The sequence below is a fragment of the Thermobia domestica genome, chromosome 1, assembly GCF_964235325.1.
Source record: "Thermobia domestica chromosome 1, izTheDome1.hap1.1, whole genome shotgun sequence".
Taxonomy (NCBI): Eukaryota; Metazoa; Arthropoda; class Insecta; order Zygentoma; family Lepismatidae; genus Thermobia; species Thermobia domestica.
Genome location: NC_137454.1, coordinates 155,965,532 through 155,987,037, shown reverse-complemented (window position 1 = coordinate 155,987,037; position 21,506 = coordinate 155,965,532). Strand labels below are relative to the sequence as shown.

At 34.8% G+C, this 21,506-nt stretch overlaps 1 protein-coding gene across 1 annotated transcript in view; it reads left to right on the top strand.

The window, feature by feature from the left end:
• The window catches only part of LOC145690230 (out at first protein-like), a 171,168-nt gene extending 154,947 nt beyond the window's left edge, over positions 1–16,221 (top strand). Inside the window, exon 5 of the mRNA XM_081764921.1 lies at positions 12,636–16,221. Coding sequence (XP_081621047.1) covers positions 12,636–12,907 — 272 coding nt within the window. The 3' untranslated portion in view covers positions 12,908–16,221. The remainder of the gene's footprint in view (positions 1–12,635) is intronic.
• Positions 16,222–21,506: the final 5,285 nt, after the last annotated feature.

The window sequence follows — 21,506 nt, the reverse complement described above, 5'->3', positions numbered from 1 at the left end:
CATAATACCATACATCTCTTAATTTACAAAACAGTGTTTTCTTGCTTGAAAGAAAATAAGAAAAAAGGCTATTAAGAACGAATACTGTTCATACCGCCCAGTTCAGACTTAGAAAAAGCAATTTGACCTATAAATATGTTGAAATCTGAAAACCGTGATACATTAAACCATGAACCTAGATCCATCAACTACAGAATTTAGTGAAGCCAATTAGTCTTCACGTATCCATAGAATCTCAGCATAATTAATTGGTCTTTGTGTAATATCATAGGTTGTAATGCTACACTTGAGTAAACACTACGTAATACTAGCTCCCTCATATACCAATACAAAAGACGGTATTTAAAGCCATTCAGCTTCATGTAATCGCTAGCGGAGCTTCTCCATAACACAGGATTTAGTCAGCTATTGGACAATTGCGTTATATTCAGGGTTCTATCCTATAAGATTTCTTTTCCCAAGTAATTTAAACCCATGACACTTGTGGAACCTTTTTAATTTTTTTCTGGTTGACGTGCAAGACGTGTGCTTCGGAAATAGATACTGAAATTATGTATTAAGGGATTATTATTATTATTATTATTATTATTATTATTATTATTATTATTATTATTATTATTATTATTATTATTATTATTATTATTACGTAATCTATATTATTAAGGGATACTGAAGTTCCATGAAATTGTTTACCATCATTGAATAACATAATTGGCTGGACAGTTTAAAGAAATTGGTATTATTTTACACTGGCATACCGCTACATCGATCAATGTTTCGTAACCTTTGTTCTATGCACTCACTCCGTTTGTACCATCTATAATGGATTCGTACACACACATACACGCCAATATGTTACGTGTACAACAATTTGAAAGAAATGTGTAAAAGGTAATAAACTTTTCTTCCTTCCCTTCTATCGCGTCAGGTTCGTATAAATTCCTGAACGTGAATCAAATAACTTATATATCCCATTTTGTGTTTCGACTAACTCTCATTTACCAGAGTTCCACATATATTTAGCGATTGACAAAATCCTTACTCTGCATCCGCCACATGTTGGAATTTAAAATATGTATGAATTTGTATAAATAAATTTATTATTTGTATTATGTGAACCCCGAAACTTTCCATGTCAGATTTCCTGCTTTTCCGTTCAGTGCTTCAAAAGAAAAATATGGTAATGTTAAAACATATATAACTCATCCCAATCATGATTCATTTTTCTAAAAATGTTATACTTATAACACTGACAACATGCCTTAATGACACTGTTATAGGGATGAACATAGAGCTTAAATACTACAATATTCAGTGCCATAAAAATACACATATTTTTAATTTTGTATAAACTTTTTGCTTGACACAGAACAGAAGTATGTTTCATATTTGAATTTAAGAATTTTTTATTGTATCAAATACACCAGCATGTATCAGGCAATTATGTGATGTTCAGAATCCCTAATCTCCTCTAAGGAACTTTTTTCCAAGCAAATATATCTGAGAACTTATAGCAAAGATCTACTAATTTCTTCTTAACTTGTGGTTTTGCCTTTTCATCTATTACTAACTTTGACTCGTCAAATTCCTGTCTAGGTACTAGGATCTCATTATTGACACTTTCCTCTTTCTTCTCTTCTTCTTTGGGGGCGCGGTGACTTAGTGGTAGAGCGTTCACCTCCGGTGCTTGGGATCCCTGGTTCGATCCCAGCTCGCGCCGTGTGGACTTTGTGGTGGACAAACACTGTGCTCGTGGGCTTTCTCGGGGTTCTCCCGTTTTCTTCCACTTTCTTCATTCCACCATTTCATTCATTTCTCATAATCACTGTCTCCTTTAGCCTAACCGGCATAACCGTGGGACGTAAAACTAAAAGATTTCATTTGTATCTTCTTCTTTCCCCATTGAAATGTAATGTTCCGAATATCCTATTAGTGTCTTTACCGCTAGTCTATCCACAGCATATATCAGGTAATAAGTTAAACATGATACCCAAAAATGTTCCTGATTCATATATAGTTTTCGCGTGATGATGAAATACATAAACAGCCTTTTTTTTATGGAAGAAGAGCTTAGACACCAAAATTAAAATCTTTTATATGTATATACGAAGGTTGTAGTTAATTCACAAATTGATTATTTAAGAGATAGCTGCTGGAAACATAACAAATGAAGACAGGCAATTTTATATTTTAATATTTTATAGCACAAATAACAATTCTGCTATTACGTATCTTAACAGAATGTAACAAAATACATAGGTACCGCTATATGAACCTATGTATTCATTTTACCTCTAGCTGTGGGCACTTCAATACGTATTTCGGATCATAACTTTTTCTAAAATAAGTATCAGTATGGAGTTAATTAATTGTGTAATCATTGCTGAACGTGTTACAGAACATACTTCCGCACAAAAATGTTAAAGGTGATGTAATGGGTAAACATTTTTCTTCCTGCTGATTATACTTTTTTGTTATAACTCGAGAGTAAGAAATACAATGCAGGAAAGTAACAAGAAACATTTCAATAAAAATAGACGAGATAGACTCGTATAATGTAAATATCAACTTGGCACTTACAACTCCCTTGTGGCTATATAGTTAGCGTACACGCCTTTGACGCGAGAGACTAGGGTTCGATCTCATTACGAGCTCACGTGGATTGTGTCCTACGTTAAACTGTAAGTTCATATTTTAGATATCCACTTCCTGATGGGGATACTCGGTCGGAAAGGTATGAAAGCCTTTTTAGGTCAGCCATTTTGAGTGAGCTTTCCACATTCACACCAGGCAAATGCTGAAATAGTATCCGACATAAGGTTCCTTCCTTTCCCACTTTCCCGGGTAGTGTGATCGCCAAGGGACTTCATCCTTCACAAATGATGAGATAAAATAACTATGGGTGCCGAAAGCCCAGAAATATAATTCCTACTCCCTTACGTCTCATGTAAGTCTTGGTGCTAAAAGAAATATTAGAAAGTCAATTAAACTAAACATTCAACAGTTATTCATGGTTCTTTCTATTATTACTCAAAACATTTGTGTCGTTTCTGCGTGGCCAAGTGAATAACACGTATGCTTTTGTGCGTGTCGTTCCAGGTTTGATTCCCGGTAGATGTACTTGCTATAGTTACAAACTTGATTAGTATCTAGGATTCCACTTTTAAAGAGCAAGTCTCATACTCTCTACACTAGTGACTAGCATATTTACACGTGATTCCGAATTTAATTTTTGGTGAGAAAGCTATGCAATTTAAAAGCATTTCAGTGGTTGGAAGTCCACCTCAATTTAACTGTAGGTTCACGTCTCGTATAACTTCGGTGCTGGAACGGACGCTATTCAACCAATCAATAAGTCCCGTTTCATACAGCCTTGGTAAAGAAATGTGTGACTAATCATCCGAGCCACAGAACACCTACAGAGTGCATATAATTTCAATGAACGAAGGCTTCCAATTTCGTATGCAAAGAAAATATCTAATTAAACTAAGAATACCTTGAGTAATTGAATTCTTAGCTGGTTAATTACAACTAATTTACTATTTCGAGAAAACTTTAGTTATAATCAGGGTGGATTGATTTAAATCAGTGTGATTTAAATCACGATTTAAATCGAGATTTAAATCACTTGATTTTTTAAATAAAAATCGTTGATTTAAATCGAATTCCGAAATAAATTAATTTAAAGTGAAAATAAGTAAAATCCAGTTTCTGTTCTGTTCTTTCGATTATGGAAGTTAATAATCATAATACAATGAGACTCAAAGGTACAGTATAGTATGAAAACAATTGTCATGCAGAGGATGATTAGGGAAAATCCCGTTTTGAACAGGGAACGGAACAATCCTTCTTTCTTTCTTTTCGTAACATTGTGTTTGGGTTTTAAAATCGTTAACTATTCCACCGGGGAAATCACCATCAACTTTTAAGACGAAAATTCTTTTTTATGCGTGTCTGTTTGTTCCCAGATAATAAGGTGTATTTAGAGGGGTCCTATCCTCTCTTCATTTTTTTAAAAAAAAATTATAACTTTAGGCGAAATTTATGTATTTCATGGCGCAAGCTAGTTCTGAGTTTTTTAAAATAGGCCCCTGCCAAATATTAGTAACTTTTGTGAAAAAAAAGTGTCATTTTGATAAACATTGCTGTACTTTTTTCCTTAATGCTTAACCTTTTAAACTATATCACCTATTTTTAGGTAATAGGGTAGAATCTTCATTATTCGATTAAAAAAGTACCAATAAGGCTTTTTACTTCGTTTTCTTCAAGACTGGAGGCATTTTAGAACACGTTACATACGCTTTCACGCCTTTCTGCGTTGAGGCATAGTATGTGATGACGTCATAAATTTAAAAAGGTATATTTTGTTATGCGTATTATTTTTTGGCGGGTTACATTTTGCATTCAGAAGACAAATTGAGCAGACTCGTTCAGTGCACCCCTTAATAATTTTCAGATGTCAGATCTCTGCGTGGAAACAGAGAGGTTCAGAGGGGCAAACCGTTTTTAAAAAGGATATTTTTAACAAAAATAGTTTTTTCATGATTTTTCCTTCTCAGATAGAGACGTGAATGGTACCGTTTGAAAGGATGTTCTATTCTGAAGAAAATTATGTACGTACTATGCTCCTAGGATAGATAGGGATGTCTCAGGAAACTGTTACCTGAGATCCTGTTTTATACGGGAATCTGGGGTATTTGGGGAATATTCTTTTTCGCTGGCTTACTTTTGCACCTACAAGATTGAAATTTTGCACATTTACGCAGTGTACCCCTCAATATTTTTCAGATCTCTGCCTTAAAACAGGGGAAGGGATCCACAGAGGTATTTTTTAATGATATTTTTAACAAAAAATTCCTTTTTTCGTGATTAACCCGCCCCAAATACATGACGGAGACATTTGAAGGGTACCGTTTGAAAATTTGTTTTATTATGATGTGAATAATGTACAAATCATGATCATAGGCAAGGTTGGCTGATTTAAAGTAAAAAACAAAAAATGTTCGTAAAAGTGAGTTCGTAAAAGCTTGATGAACTCACATTTGTGGGTTATCACGTTTCATTCCCGTATATTATTCGTATTATATTCAGACCTAAATTCCCCATTCATTACTCAAAGAGATTATACTGCAAAAGCAACTTTTTAAAAAAATATATAAGTTTATGAATGTTTCTTCTGTGATTTTTTATTGTTTGTTATTATTGTTATGCAATTGCGAACAAAGAAATTCTAAATATTGTTTCGTTTTAATAATGTTTACTACTGATAAAATACATTGAAATTCCGTACTTGGGAGGTGGGGATATACAAATGCCCCACGAGAGGCATTTATTGAAATCAGAAGTATCTTTTGTAACTATTTATGTATAAATAGGTCAGAGCCAAAGTGGACTCATATAATTCGTATCTTTATTCACTTTTCTTACTGATATGCAAATTACGGCGTTATTTCTTTAACTTGGACTAATAAAAGTCGTTGTTAACTAACTTGGATTAAATTAGTTCTTCTGTACTCTGCACTACTTTGAAATTATCCAAATGTAATGCTGTATAATGGTTTCACTTGTGCAACTGACTATCTTTTTTCCTTCTGAAATGACTCTTGACAATTATATTAACAAGTATGTAAAGATTAGTACAACTTTTTTTTATTTTTTTTTTATCAGGAGTTCTTCGTGAGTGAGTCGGCAGACGTATCGCATTTGTGGCCAATTAGTCCCGGTTCCGAGTTCAAACGAAGGATAATTTCTCTCGGATGTAAGCCGAGAAGCGGTTTGAATTTCACTTTGGGCTTATGTGACCCCTTCTATCATAACCCGGTTGTTGCATAATAATGCCAATGCGAAAAAAAAATTGTTTCTGTCCATATGTGGTATAAGTACGTAAAGCAAATTATTTAAACCAAAAAACCGGGATTAAACAAAAAAACCTTTTTGTTTTTTCTTTTTTTTCAATAAAAATCATTTTTTTTGCCAAATCCTGATCCTAGGATAAATAGGGATGTCTGAGGAAATTGTTATATTACATGCGGGTCATCTGGGGCATTGTGGGAATGTTCTTAGCTCATTGTTAAATAGTTTCCTCACCCTTACTACTCAAGGTAGAAGCTTCTAATTTTGTACACACATTTAGAACACCCCTTAGTATTTCGAGTTGGTTTTGAGACCTGTGCGTCAACACAGGGGAATCCAGAGGGATCAAAATTTAAAAACAGAAAAAAAAGTTTAAAAAATGCCGATTACTCTCAAAATTTCCCGCTTCAGGGACATGATAGGGAAATGTGAATGTTACCGTTTCAAAAGCTGTTCTATTCTAAAGAGAGTGAGTGATGTATGTACCATGATTCTAGGATAAATAGGGATGATGCTGTAGCTGCTTGATTGAAAGCCTATAATTTTCTTTTAAAAAGAGCTATAATTTAAAATTGTTAAGAAACATTGTTTGCGATTGATATAGGTTAACGATTGGGGATAATTCAAAATTCAACCCAATACTTTCACTTAAATGGCATAATTAACATTTAATACTAATTCCTAATGTTTTTTCTTCAGTTCGCGACTTGTATTATACGAGGAGAAAGATTTGATTTAAATCAAAAAAATCGATTTAAATCAAAAAAATCGATTTAAATCAAAAAAATCAACAAAAATGATTTTTTTTAAAAAAATCATGATTTTTTCCACCCTGGTTATAATCAATTGCTCTGAGCCGTCATAAAAAAATGTCAAAAGATGTAAATCCATTTCAGAAAATCCAAGGAATTGGCTCTCATAGCAATTACTTCAATGTACATAATCGAACAAAAGAATTTATCATATCGTGAAACAAACCTTCACCAGATGGCTATAAACTCAATGAAATGAAACAAGAACTCTTAAATAAAGTATGGGTTTAGAATGGGATAGAATGCATTTTGTTTACAATGAATAGAATTGTTTTCTCAGAGTTTATTTTTGTAGGGAAAAACCTCATTTGAGATAATCTATAGTTTCTTTTCTGTCCCCTGTCTCTACTACATAGTTTCGGAATTGAAACTCTGTCTTCTTCTATTTGGATGGATCCCATGTGATATTTGTACACTTGGATAGATAGTATCTGATAACACACCAAAATTTCTCTTAGCTTAACGTCTTGCATTCATTGATTGATTGGTTGATTTCATGTTTAACATCCTATTAAACATGGAGATTACATGAAATATGGATCTACACCTAAACATGAGATCCGAACCACATGAGTTCCCGCCAAAAGTCTACCAGTGTCTCCGGCGTCGAAGGCGTGTGTGCTAATCGTATACTGACCAAGGATTTCTCTGACGTTCGTAATTCTCGATTCCAGCTTGACTGATGAATCGTAAATCAAGGGCTCGAATAAAACTTTGAAATAGAAATTGATATTAAGTACTTTTAGGCTGTTGACAACACTTCTTTCCTCGTGAAGATAAGGTAAGAATCGAACTCATATTCCAAGGTCAGAAACACTTCAAGTAAGAAGCGGAGACTTACACATTTTAGTGTAATAGTCTACTACCAAAGCTTGTTGGAACTTTACTATATTCAATTTCATTTTCTAATTGGCTTGAGAGAGAAATGTCCCTTCATCACTTATGTTGATTTGTAAGAAGTCACTTTGTCAGTAGCGAATCTATACGGGATGAGACCTACAGTTTAAGGTAAGATCTGAACCACTGTAGTGAATCTGATGATCTCTTACCTGAAGTCAAACCCAGGACTTTGTGCATCAAAGGTGCATGCGGTACGTACTAAATCAGCAAAGAAGACTATAACCAGTTACAAAAGACCATTATTTCCTTACTTAACGGTATAATATCTAGACTTGAAGTTAAGGCGAAATACTAATTGAAGACTGGGGCAAAAACAGGTTAAGTTCAAAAAATGAAAATGTAAAGGAGGTAGCTTCACAAGGGTTTCTCGTCGTCCGATTTTCTCCAAACTTAGCACATATATACTAGACCGAAAATAAATCGACACGTATTTTTTGTTTCTGTCGGAAATTAGGTTAAGGGAGGCAAAGGCCCCATTTTCAAAAAAGGGTGCCCTTGATTAAAAGGGCCAATTTAAAGAAACGAAACTCTGCCAATGCAAAGATGACTTCAAAGTCGGAAATACGGGTTTTGTGGTTTTTGCGAGAAAAGGGTTGCAGAGGTTATGGCCTCCTTCAAAATGACAAAGGACCCTGCACAATCCTTATGGAAATTGGATTTCGGTGGAATTGCTTTAAACCATGTTATGTTGTAGATATGGTGTTCTTGAGAAAAAGTCTCAATGAGCACAACCACAAATCACTGACCGTTTGGCCACTACAGGGCCACTTTTTTGAAAACAGCCGAAGATAACGAAATTCTGGATTTCGGTAAAAATGACTAAACCCGTGTTATGTTGTAGATATTGTCATGATGAGAAAGTCTTAATGGGGATAACGGGGGCAACCACCAATCACTGATCGTTTGGCCACTACAGGGCCACTTTTTTGAAAGCAGCTGAAGATAGTGATATTCTAGATTTCGATGAAAATGACTGAGACTGTGATATGTTGTAGATGCTCTGATCCTGAATAAAAGTTCCAACAGGCATAACCACAAATCACTGAGCGTTTGGCCACTACAGGCCCACTTTTTTGAAAGCAGCCGAAGATAGTGATATTCTGCATTTCGATGAAAATGGCTGAAACTGTGATATGTTATAAATGTTCTGATCCTGAGAAAAAGTCTCAACAAGCACAACCACCAAGCACTGACCATTTGGCCACTACAGGGCCACAGTTTTGGAAACAGCAGAAGGTAACGTTATTCTGGATTTCGGTGGAATTGCTTAAAACCGTTATATTTTGTAAATATTCTGATCCTGAGAAAAAGTCTGAAGAATCACAACCATCCATCACTGAGCGTTTGGCCACTCTTTTAAACCGAAAAAGAGGTAACGTTTTTCTGGACTTCAGTGAGGTTGCTTGAAACTATGATATGTTGTAGATGATGTGATCCTGAGAAAAAATCTCAATGGACACAACCACCAATCAGTGCCCATTTGGCTACTACGGTGCCACATTTTTTAAAACAGCAGAAGGTAAGGACACTCCGGAATTTTGGTAAAATTGTATGAAACCCTGAAAAGTCCGATTCTACACTCGGAAAAATGGATGGAAAGAGTAGCGGCCAACATCATTTAAGCACAGACAACATTCAGATGTTCATCTTGCAGGACAAACGAAAACCTTGGAAAGCACTAGACAATTTTCCTCAGGGTCACGACATCTACAACATATCACAGCTTCATTCATTTACACCGAAATCAAAAATATCGTTATACCTGGCTGTTTTATAAAACCTGGACCTGTAATGACCAAACAATCATAATTCGATGGTTGTGTCTATTAAGACTTTTTCTCATGATGAGGACATCTTCAACATATCTTAGTTTTACTCAATCGTACCGAAATTCAGAACATAGTTATACTCGGCAGTTATCAAGAAAGTAGCCCTGTAGTGACCAAACGATTAGTGATTTGTCGTTATGTCCATTGAGTCTTTTTCTCAGGATGACAATATCTACAACATATCACGGTTTCAGTCATTTTCACCGAAATCCAGAACATCACTATCTTCTGTTACTTTCATAAAACTTGCCTCCTACTGGCCAAACGGTCAGTGATAGGTGGTTATTCCCATTAAGACTTTTTTTCTCAGGATCACAATGGGTGATATCAATAAAAATAAGTAACTACTCCTGAGAAGTCCTGCTCGAGAATCGGAGTAACTACACCTGGAGTAATCTCCTCCCTCAATTTCGTATCAATAAAACAAGCCACTACTCAGGTCTAGTCTGCTCCAGATTTATGAACGTTTACTCGCGCTTCCTCTGCACGTAGCACTGAGTCGTATCAATAAAAGAAGTGATTACTCATTTCTCCCATCCGTCGCGCGGTCATTTCGTTGTTTTTAACTTATGGCGTAATATCCTAAACGTCATGGAAGGGACAAGTAGCAACGACAGTTTCAATTAAAGTGCATTTGTGGATATTATAAAAATTCCAGTGGTACTTTCAAAGTCACAGTTACCAGAAAGTAAACGAAGGAAAGCCGAAGCTTTGAAGGCAATTACAGTGAAATGCAACGAAATATCAAATACATCTACAAATGAGAGACAAATCCAAAAGAGAATCTTTAATATCCGAGCGAGCATTAAGAAAAAAAAACTAATTTGAAAAAGAAAACGGGAAACAAGAAAGTAATACTGAAACCACGGGAACGAACTTCTTGGAACTGATGGATGTTGATTGGAATCCAGCAATATCAAGATTAGCACGACAAGTGCATATCACGTGTTGTCCAAGGTCTTTGTAGATTGTTTGGCTTGAAGAACGAAATCAGACACTTGGTCCTTTTGTTTCCTTTTTTAAATAGTCCAGCCAGTCACGTCATAAAGCACATCCATCTGATTGCGTTTTCCACACCATACGCGTCCCCTTTCACCTTGGCATAAAAAATATACATTCTCATGTATACAACCTTCCTATCAGCGTTGAGTTGAGTTGATTTTGAGTTTAATGTCCTTTTCAGTAGCGAGGCTATATGGACGGATGAGTAACTTGGAATCCGAACCATATGAACTCCCGCCGGGAATCGAACGCGGGTCTCTCATGCCAAAGGCATGTACGCTATCCGCTTAGCCACGAAGGAGCTATAGATATTTTTATTAGCGTATTCGTCTCCAAAGTACTAGGTTTCTTTATTGCCACGTGTTTATAGTCAAGTGCTCCGATAGCACCCGGAAATGTATATTGTTCTTGCCACTCTGCCTTTGCTGTTTGAATATTACACACACCTCCGAAAACAATCAATTTTCAGATTTCGCAATAATCGCATCCATTACACTTGTAGTAGTCATAGACACAGTACTTTGAGCCACAACAGAATCCCCTGACATTCAATTCAGACCTGGAATCCCGGATCACTCACGTAAAGCAAGAAAACCCGCATCTTTTTGCCATTACGTGGTGCACCATCCCAAATTTCCGTTGATTCTCCTAAAAAATGTTGTGCTAACTACTTTACATTTTCTTTCATGAACCTATGTTTTTTGTAATCTCCATTTGCAACATTTCTATGCAATTTATAAGTTTTACTACATAGTAAAACAATCATATACTCTGAAATATTTCGCACGGAGTCACCTATTTAGCTTGCTCCACAAATTTGGAGAAGTTACTAGCATCACAGAAGAGTCTTGATTTTTATTGATATCAAACGCGGAGTAGTTATTCGGCTCGAGAATAGAGGTGTGGTTACTTCAAAAGGGCGGGGCTTCTCCGAGGTCAGCCGAGACGACTAGTGCTCAGTTCTCTTTTTATTGATACCAATGCGAGTAACTACTTCAAAATTGGGCGTAATGAGCAACTTCTCCGTTTTATTGATATCACCCAATATCTACAACATATAACGGTTTTAGTCATTTTTACCGAAATCCAGAATATCGTTATCTTCGCCTGTTTTAGAAACATTCGTCCTGTAGTGGCCAAATGGTCAGTAATGTGTGGCTGTGCTCATTGAGACTTTTTCTCAGAACATCATATCTACAACATAACATGGTTTTAAGCAATTCCACCGAAATCTAATTTCCATAAGGATTGTGGGGTTCATTTGTCATTTCGAAAAGGGCCATAGCCCCTGCAACCCTTTTGTCGCAAAAAACACAAAACCCGTATTTCCTACTTTAAAATCATCTTTGCATCGGCAGAGTTTCGTTTCTTTAATGTGGCCCTTTTAATCAAGAGTGCCCATTCTTGAAAAGGGGGCCTTTGCCCCCTTAACCTCTTTTCCGAAAGAAACAAAAAAATACATGTCGATTTATTTTCGGTTTACTATATATGTGCCAAGTTTGAAGAAAATCGGATGAGTGGAAACCGTTGTGAAGCTACCTTCTTTACATTTTCATGGTTTGGACTTAACCTGTTTTTGCCCCAAAGTCTTCAATTCTTTCTTAAATCCTGTCTGTGAACTTCATTATACGAGTATAAGTCAGAGACCAAAAAAATTTGCGACTGATATTTTTATAAAAAACAGTCCATAAAGAGAAAGGGAAGTCACCTCTTTGGGAGGAAGCTCATAACTAAAAAAGAATTTTCAGATCAATACATTTAATGTATAGAACTCTAATATATACTTTTTAATGTAACAAGGAGATTATTACCAAAATAAACATCAGGATTTCTAATCTTGATGAGTTAAGTTACATAGAGAAAAATAAATAAATTCGTATAGCAAATTGACTATTTTCATTTCTGAAAAGAAAGATCAATTTTGAAGTACCTCATTAAAAACAAGAGTCTGCACTAATTCCTTCCTAATATCTTTATGAAGTACTTATGTGCTTGGTGAGTGCTTCACATAATAAAGTTCCTAACATAGAATCATCAATAGATTTTTTTATATTAATGAATGAGAGTTTAAAAAATACGGTAATATTTTACTTTATGAATACTGTACATATTAATATATCTCACTTAAAAATCGTACATGTTATTATTTAATTAGAAAGCATCCTGTTCTATTATTTGTCTATAAATAAATACTGCATATAATACATGATAATTATAGTTTTATTTTTATTTCTTGCAGCGGCGAGTGAAATAGCCCTTCTTATAGGTGCTGTGAAAAGATTTCCGCCTTCGCCAATCGCGCGATGTCCAAATTCACCAGACCTCTGGAAGCCTTGTCTATGTCACTTTGAGATTTGTATAGGTTGGTATCCGTGTGGCTTAAAATATTGCAAAGGCAAAGACAATTCAGGGAAAGTAGTGAGTTATCGTTGTGGTATTAAGACTTGCAAGAAATGTCGTTTATTTGAATATTACGTCAAACAGAAACAATTATGCCTTTGGGATGAATGACCAATGGAGGACTTCCAGTTTAGGAATCAATTTGTATACAAAGAAAGCTGAATGTATCTATTTTACCCCGTTGGTTGTGAGTGGAATTTGCAACGTATTTTTCTCTTGAGAAACTTGTGTTGAAAGTGATGGCTAATGTGTTTTATAAACTGAGTGATGTGTTTTACTTTAAAAAAAAATACTGATTTTGCTGAGTCCAAAGCAATGATTCGTACTTCAGAATTTTATTCGATAAGTAATGAGTTTTCTGTTCCCACTAAAATACTGAGACCAAGTTAAACCAACAAAATGACATTGCGCAACTTTGTAGTTGAGAATAAAGTTATCTACAAAAAACTGATTTGTATTGTACAATTGGGGTTTATCATCATTGAGTTTATTTTAACACTGGAATACTGAAACAAGTTAAACCTATCAAGTTTTATAGGATAATTATGTAGTCGAGAATAACAATATCTACCAGATAGCCGTAAAAATCTTAATACATAGCTATATTGTAAAATTACACTTAAACAGTTGAAAATTTGCTTTCATTCCATAGTTGTTAAGTTGTAGCAAAGAGAATAACAAGCATAAGAAAAGTATAGTGATTGATATAAAAATAACAAATCTCTGAATACTAACGAAAAAATGTTGTAGTTTTAACTATGAACCATTGTCAATTACTGTAAATTGAACATCAATGGAATGAAAGCTCGTTTGCGAACTGACTCGTAATTTTATTCCAAAATCTAATGGGGTAAAAAAATGAACAAACATGTGATAATTGAGGTATTGGATGGCAAAATGGCGTAAGTCATTTTTTAAAAAGGAGATGCAGTCATTTATGTGAACTTGAACCCATAACCTGTTGGATAGTAAAGTTGTGTATCTTAGAGTTAAAAGACCAGGCCATAGACCAAACGATTGCACCACAAAGAACCGATTTTGCCCGCTTTTCCTATCTCGATTCTAATAAAAAGTTTCAGCATTTCACAATGTCTCAAAACAGACTTACGCCACTTTGCCATTTAACGCATCAATTCTCTCTGAAATCATGGGATTTAAATCTCTAGGTTTGTTTCTTTAGAACATGTTGAATGCAGACGTGTACCATTCCCAGCAACTCAAATGTACGCCCTGAGTGACGAAAGAGCACTGATGGCATAATAATTTTATTATGCTTGTTGAAAAAAAATCAATGATGGATAGTTTATTGAACAAATACTGTGGTGCTATTACAAATCTACACATATTTTGAACATTAATTATTAACATTAATCTTTCGTATGTTTGTTTATCATATATGTATATCTAGATTTAAGAGGCCTCATCCCGGCAAAATTAAAATACCGCTAATTTTACCGTAATTATGTGATATCTTCAAATAGATAAAATATAATTGAAATGTGGAACAAGAGCGCCCTAGACAATATTATTTTGCGTGAGGTACCGTTATCACAAGCCACCTAGTGGCTTTCCGTTTTCAGCCGTTTGAAAACGCGAAAATAAATGTCGATTTTTAAAAAATGGCTCGAAATCGAAAGCAGATAAGTGAGTCGTGATAACGGTATCTCATGTAAAATAATACTGTCTAGGGCGCTCTTGTTCCACATTTCAATTATCTTTTATCTATTTGAAGATATAACATAATTACTGTAAAATTAGCGGTATTTTAATTTCACCGGGATGAGGCCTCTTAATGGTCACAAGGTAAATACCGTATTAAAATGTAACATTTTATATCCAACTGGTGAATAACCTTAATTCCTTTCATATGTTATGTTAGGCTAGTGTTGGATATGGAAATTTCGTTATATTATTAAAGTAAGAAATAAAACGATCCTGAGAAATGTTAATGCTTAACGCAATTTGTTCTACCCTAATCTAATATAACTTTCATGTATTGTTTACTATGTAATAATGTATAAATTTTAAGGGCATACATGGAGACAGAAGAGTGATTAAAAATACTGTTTCTCAAGTTCACAACTGATGTGCTTACACAACACAGTATATTTGATTTCCTTGATCTTGTCCATTCGTTTACCTCCTCATTTATACTATATAGTACTCACGAATCGTATTCATCTCTTCCTTCATTCGGGTTCTCCCCTCGTCCAACAGCAATGAATTATATTATTGTGGCTATGGCTGTGCAATAGAGTTATAATATATTATTATTTTGTATAGGGTGAATAAATTAATTTTTGTTTTGGAAATGAAAATTAGTACAATAATATGAAAGAATCTGAATCAACTTAGCAAATCAATAATATATGAATTTGTACGATGTATAAGTACTGTATTATCGGATTAATACAAAATTATAATTTCAAAGAGTATACACATATATGAATAAGTTATTATAATCTTAACATTCGCTGTATAACAGGAGATCCACAATTAGCAATGTGTCAATGATTAAGATATTTAGTATTTGGACATACGTAAAAACCTTGTTTATTAATCTACATAGTATATAAAAACCCAAAGATTTATACTGCTCTATTATCTTATGAATTTGGAGGCCTTAATGTTGTTTTGTCTAGTTCTAACGTAGTGACTAAATTTTTAATGAATGAAAAACTCTAAAAAAATTGTTTTATATGTGTAGTCTTCCTGTGTTTATTACAGTCCCTGTTAGTTGTACGTGGAATTAGCATAAAGATGAAATGTAGTCATTATATTATTTTTACTTCTGAATACAACGTTCCTCAACCTTTCGCAGGTTGGGACCCACCTCGAACGGGATTAAACTTTACAGGACCCTAAAGTATAAAAATTCGTATTCATCTTGAAACTAAATAATTAGACATTCTATGTATTCAGCGAATGCGTGTGCCTTATGAGCATATTCCTTTTTTCGTAAGTCCAGCAGGCTATGCTTATTAGCGATTAACTCTAGTTGTGATTCTGGAATGGATCAAGCTTCTTTCTTGTGCTTCGTTTTCACTTGCATTCAAGAACACCATCTTGTTTTACCCATGTGAAAACTAGCATGAATTATTTAATGATACATCTGACATTTCATAGTATTGTTTCCTTAATTATATCCCTCAAAAATCGTTAAATTCTAACAGTTTAATCTGATACAAGGATTTTACTGTATAGCAAACATTTCTTCAAGATCTTGCAATGGACTACGACAGACAGATTAAGAATCGCTGCTGTAAAATAGTATCTGCAACCGAAATATGATAGGTACTTTTCCAAATCCTGTACCTACTTCTATGGTAAATACACACACCTGATAGTGCAATCAAGGCGACTTTGTAACTGTATATTTACCATCACCAACATAGCCTAGATTAACAATGTAATTCCTCACAAAAAGGAATTTGTATTTCAATATTATGGAAATTCTTTTTGAATAAATGAAACCGTAAATTAATGAAGAAAACAAAAAATAATAGTGTCTGTTAATATTTAGTCCTGAGTAACATTCCTTGCTGTTCAAAGCAGAACTCAAGGAACTTATATATTAAGACAGCGATTCTTAACCTGCAGATATCAACCCACTACTAAATTCTGAGAGAATGCATGATGGGTTGCAAAATTCTTGTATCAGATTGAACTGTTACATATAACTTATCAAGTTTTTTTGTGTGTAATTAGGTGATGAATATTATAAAAGATTGAATTATGTACTAAGTAGCTCATATAACTTTTCACTATTTTTAAGCTTAGATAAAAATTTTTGAAGTGAAAACAAAGTGCAGGAAGAGGCTCTTTTCATTTTCAAAATTAGAAGTTTGAATAAAAAGACTAAATCTCCCAGGCTTATGAAAGCAAGATCACCAACCACACTCATTCTCTGAGTATAAGAAATGTTTGATTGTTTAGTTTTTGGAGTAATATATGAATTTTCTTTATACTTCTGGGTCTTGTGAAATTAAAAACCGTTCGAAGTGGTAAGCCCCAGTATGGAAAAGCTTAAGAATCACTGCTATATTAAAAAAAAATATTACTTCTTATCCGCAAATAGGATTACTAAAACAACTGAGTTGGCCAAATTTTACTTTGGTTTAGAATCTGCCAGTGATCCTTAATCATGTAGGGTTTTGAAAGAATTTTACTCGATTATATTACTCTTAGGATGAGTGATTATATTTTGGTGTTTGTATTTTTTGTACTAGTGTTTCTGTGTATGAGTGTCTAATCAATGTTGGTGAGAAATGTTTGACAATATTTGGTTAAACTGTTATTAGCTGTTTCGTTCTCAATTATAAATGATTTTCATTATGATTCACCAGATTTTTGAACTTCTCTCGTACATTAGTTAGTTTTTGTACACGATTTTTGTTTGAGTAATGATTACTTTATTTTACTGCTAATCAACGTACCAGTGTTCTAAAATTTTGCTATGGTGAACAAAGAGATTATACAGTAGCAAACTGTATAAAAATATAATTATATGGTGTGTACACTTAACATAAGAGGAAATGAATTAAGAACAGAAATATCGTGGAAAGAACAGGATAACGCCAGTAAAGCTATGAATGAAACTTACCTGCTTTCTATAATAAAAAAAACAAAAGAAAAAAACGAAACAGAGGTTATATAATGCAAAATCTGCTCATGTCAATTCCATGAAGAATACGTAGACCATGTCAAAAACAGAGACAAATCCTTCCTTTGTCAACAATGTTTTATTTTGTGGTTAATCAAAAACTTGTATTCTCATTCTTCTTTCCTTGTGTTGTATAATTTTAGTTATTAATACTTTCGTTTATGAAACAATTTTAAATTTTAATTCTAGAATTAATTTTATCCATTGGTCTTGATATGCACGACTTAAAGGTTTCAAATTGTAAATGAAGAATATATAAGTGATTCTATAGGAATGACCATAGCCTTCGCTTAGCAACAATTACAATGCACTTAGTTTACATTAATCATACAATTTTCCAGATTATTGTCGGTCAAGCAGTATTGCAAATTATGTCAAATTGATTACATAAAATCTGAAAACTTTTACACACCTTAAGTAAAATATGTGCAAGTTGATTTATTACTAAAATTTTAACTAGACAAAACTTTCAAATAAAAAAAAAATACATTTACAAAACCTAATATGCTGAGTTTTAAATGCATATATTTTTGACTTTAACGTCCGGAGGTTGAGAGAGACGGTGATGGCGATAATGAACGAGATAATGGAATGATGAAAGTAGAGGAGAAAACTGGAGAATCCACGCACACGCTGTTTGTTCACCACAAAGCACACTTGACAAAAGCTGGATTTGAACCAGGAACCCTAGAAGCAAGTGCTCTATCACTGAGCCATTGCGACCCCTAAATCTATAATAATCTAATAACTTGGTTATTATTATTATTATACCAATAACTACTTGAAAGAGTATGTAAATGGGTAAAATATGATAACGTTCAGATCATTCGTAACTATTTCTGTATCAGACTCTCAATTTATAATAATACCATGTTATCGGTTTCATATATGAATGTAAAAATATTATAAATGTCTATTTTTATTATTTTTATGACATCTGTGATTTACATAGTAAACAAAGCAAATATGTGTAAATATATATATGTAAGTTGTTTAATTGTCAGTGTAAATCAAAGATTTAATATTTTGAACAAATTGAAATAAATTTATACATTTATATTGAAAGATGACTTTTTTATTGAAGCACAACAATATTTTACTTCTATGAAGTTTTCCACTTACATAAATTGAATTACGGATCACGATCATATAGGCCCAGAACTGCAACTGACGGGAATACTTGCATCGTTTGTTAGGTCTCGACAGAGCAGTTCACGTTATCACTCGAATGCCACGTCAGGCAAACCTGCATGGGTGCAGGGAAAATTACGGTGTAAGCAGGAACCTAGGGGATACATAACACTGGCCCATTTGTTGTTCCTGGCACCTTAACTGCAGAGCATTGCGTGGACATGTTACAACAACTCATTCTTCCCTCAGTGTAGGACCTAGATGGCAGCTTTGCCTTATTTTACGAACATGATGGGCACCATCGCATTATAGACTGCAGGTTCATCAGTATCTCCATGAACAGGTGCCTGGTCGATTGATTTGTCGACTTAAGCCAGTGCAATGGCCTGTCAGATCTTCTGACATATCACCATTGGTCTTTTATCTGTGATGTTACCTAATAGCAATGGTATATGGCGAAATGATTAGGGATCTCGATCATTTGGAGCAACAGCTACAGGATGCATGTGCACAAATCACACCTGAGATGTCTTCGTGTTCATATAACTTGGGAGTCATGGCTACAAATCGCATAACGCAACACGCAAGAAGCAAACACACATTGAAGACATTTTGTAAGATGTAATCTGAGTTTCATTTGCTTACAATTTCAAAGTTATTGTTATGTTAAATCTGCTTACACTATTGAGTTTCTTTTAAAATTCTATCCCTGTTTTATTTATCACAGACTCCCTTCTCGCTTAAACTTCTTGAGAAGTTTCAAAATAGCGAACAGTAAGATGGTAGCTTTTCACTTGACACAAACCATATAGGTTTCTCCTCGGCGTAACGTACCCTACACAAGCTGTCTGCACTTGCTTTCATCTTATGAAGGATGACAAGGGGCTCTTGACTCACCCTGTATACATACAAGGATCATTTCATAAATAATGCACAGGTTGGAAACATTCTGTAGCGGATGATGCGATCCCAGCAAACTTCGTACCATTTAAACTTCAGCTCATAATAAAGCACGACAGGCCTTTGTGAGTTCTGTAGTATACATACCTTGGCTGCAAGACTGCTGCAAGACTATACGCAAGACTGCACGCACAAGCATAGGAAGCATCCACTTTTTAAAGTCAGTATGCTAGGAAACATCGTCCCGTCGGGAGTTGTGCAGTAGGTGCTATTCTGACCACGTGCGCTCCACGCCCGCAATTTCCTTATGGACCCAAGGTAGAATAACGAGTAAACGTGAAATTCTGTGTGAAACTGGGCAAATCCGCCACAGAGTCGCTTGACATGATTCGGAAAGTGCACGGCGATGCTGCAATGTGTCGTTCGAGGCGTTTTGAATGGCACGCGCGCTTCAAGAGCGAAATAACATCACTGCAAGACGACGGGAGATAAAGACAATCTTTAACGAGCACAACACTCGAAAACGTTGAAACCATTCGCGAACTTGTGCATGAGGATCGTCAGAGAACAATCTATAACATTGCTGTCATTGTCGCTATGTCACAGAACTGTGCAGGCAGTTCTTACATGTGATTTGAACATGTGTCCTGTTGCTGCCAAGTTATCGTTAGGCTGCTGACCCAGGAGCAGATGATGTAATACCGCGTCGCCAAGAACTCCATCAGCTTTCCGTTGATGAGCGGTCTTTCATGGCGAGTATCATTACCGGTGACAAACCTTGGATGTACAAATTGCATCTATTTTGAAGCAAAGCAAAAAAGCAAAAGTCCTTACAGTGGAAGAGCTCATCATTTCCACGACCGAAAAAAACGAGACAGGTCCACAGCTTGACCAAGTGCATACTCATAGTATATTTCAACATACACGGCATTATGTAACATGAATTCGTCCACAGGGACCAGAATGGCAATAGCAATATCTACTACCATGTTTTAAGGCATTCGAGAGAGAACATTCAGCGAAAATGGCTGGATCTGTGAGCTCGAAACGACTGGCTACTCCACGACGAAAATGCACCCTGTTACCATGTTCTGCTCATACGTGAGTTTCCAATCAGAAACAAGATGATCACACTTCCGAACCCACTCTACTTGCCAGACCTGGCTGCTACCGACTTCACCAACTTCCCGAAATTGAAGATTCAGCACAAAGTCACCGTTTGGGCAAGATTGCGGAAGTCGCAGATGGTCCTTCACACGCTTCGAAAAGAAACACATTCCAGCAGTAGCAGAGACGCTAGGAGCGCTGTATTGCTGTACAAGATGACTATTTTGGAAGGTGATAGTGTGTAAACGTAGATAAATAACGTACTTTCTTGCAAACAGAACTAGTATCGAAGCTTTTTGATATCATATCCTATATCGTTTATTTAATTTATGGATTAATATAACTAACAAATTTCGCTTATACATAATTAGGTGTACTATTTTACGAAGATTAACAGAGCAGCTGAAAAATTAAAACTAAGTATCTCATTTTAACATAGGGACGTGTATTGTATTAAGTACACCAATGCCTGAAATCTTTATTGTGATTATATCATTTGTATGCCTATCTTTGTGTGTAAATAACGATAACGTTTTTTAGGTGTGAAATAATGCCGTTTTAAAAATAAACTTACGAACCTCAGTCTTAACGTAAAGTAAGAATATTCTTGACTCGTGAAAGAAGTCACATTGCTAAAAAATTTAATTTTATTGCTACAAGCTAAAGGAAGAAAACTTGTCTAATGTACTCATTTTTTATACACTTTTCTTCCCTAAGCTTATAGCGATAATATTTAATTTTTTAAAATATGACTCAACTGTTGAGGGAAAAAACATCGGTAAAAAATTAAATGTTATAGCTATAAGCTTAGGGAAGAAAAGGCTAAAGAAGAATTACTACATCAGGTAAATTTTCTTCCTTTAGTTTGTAGCAAGTATTTGCCGATGTGACTTCTCTCAAGAGCCAAAA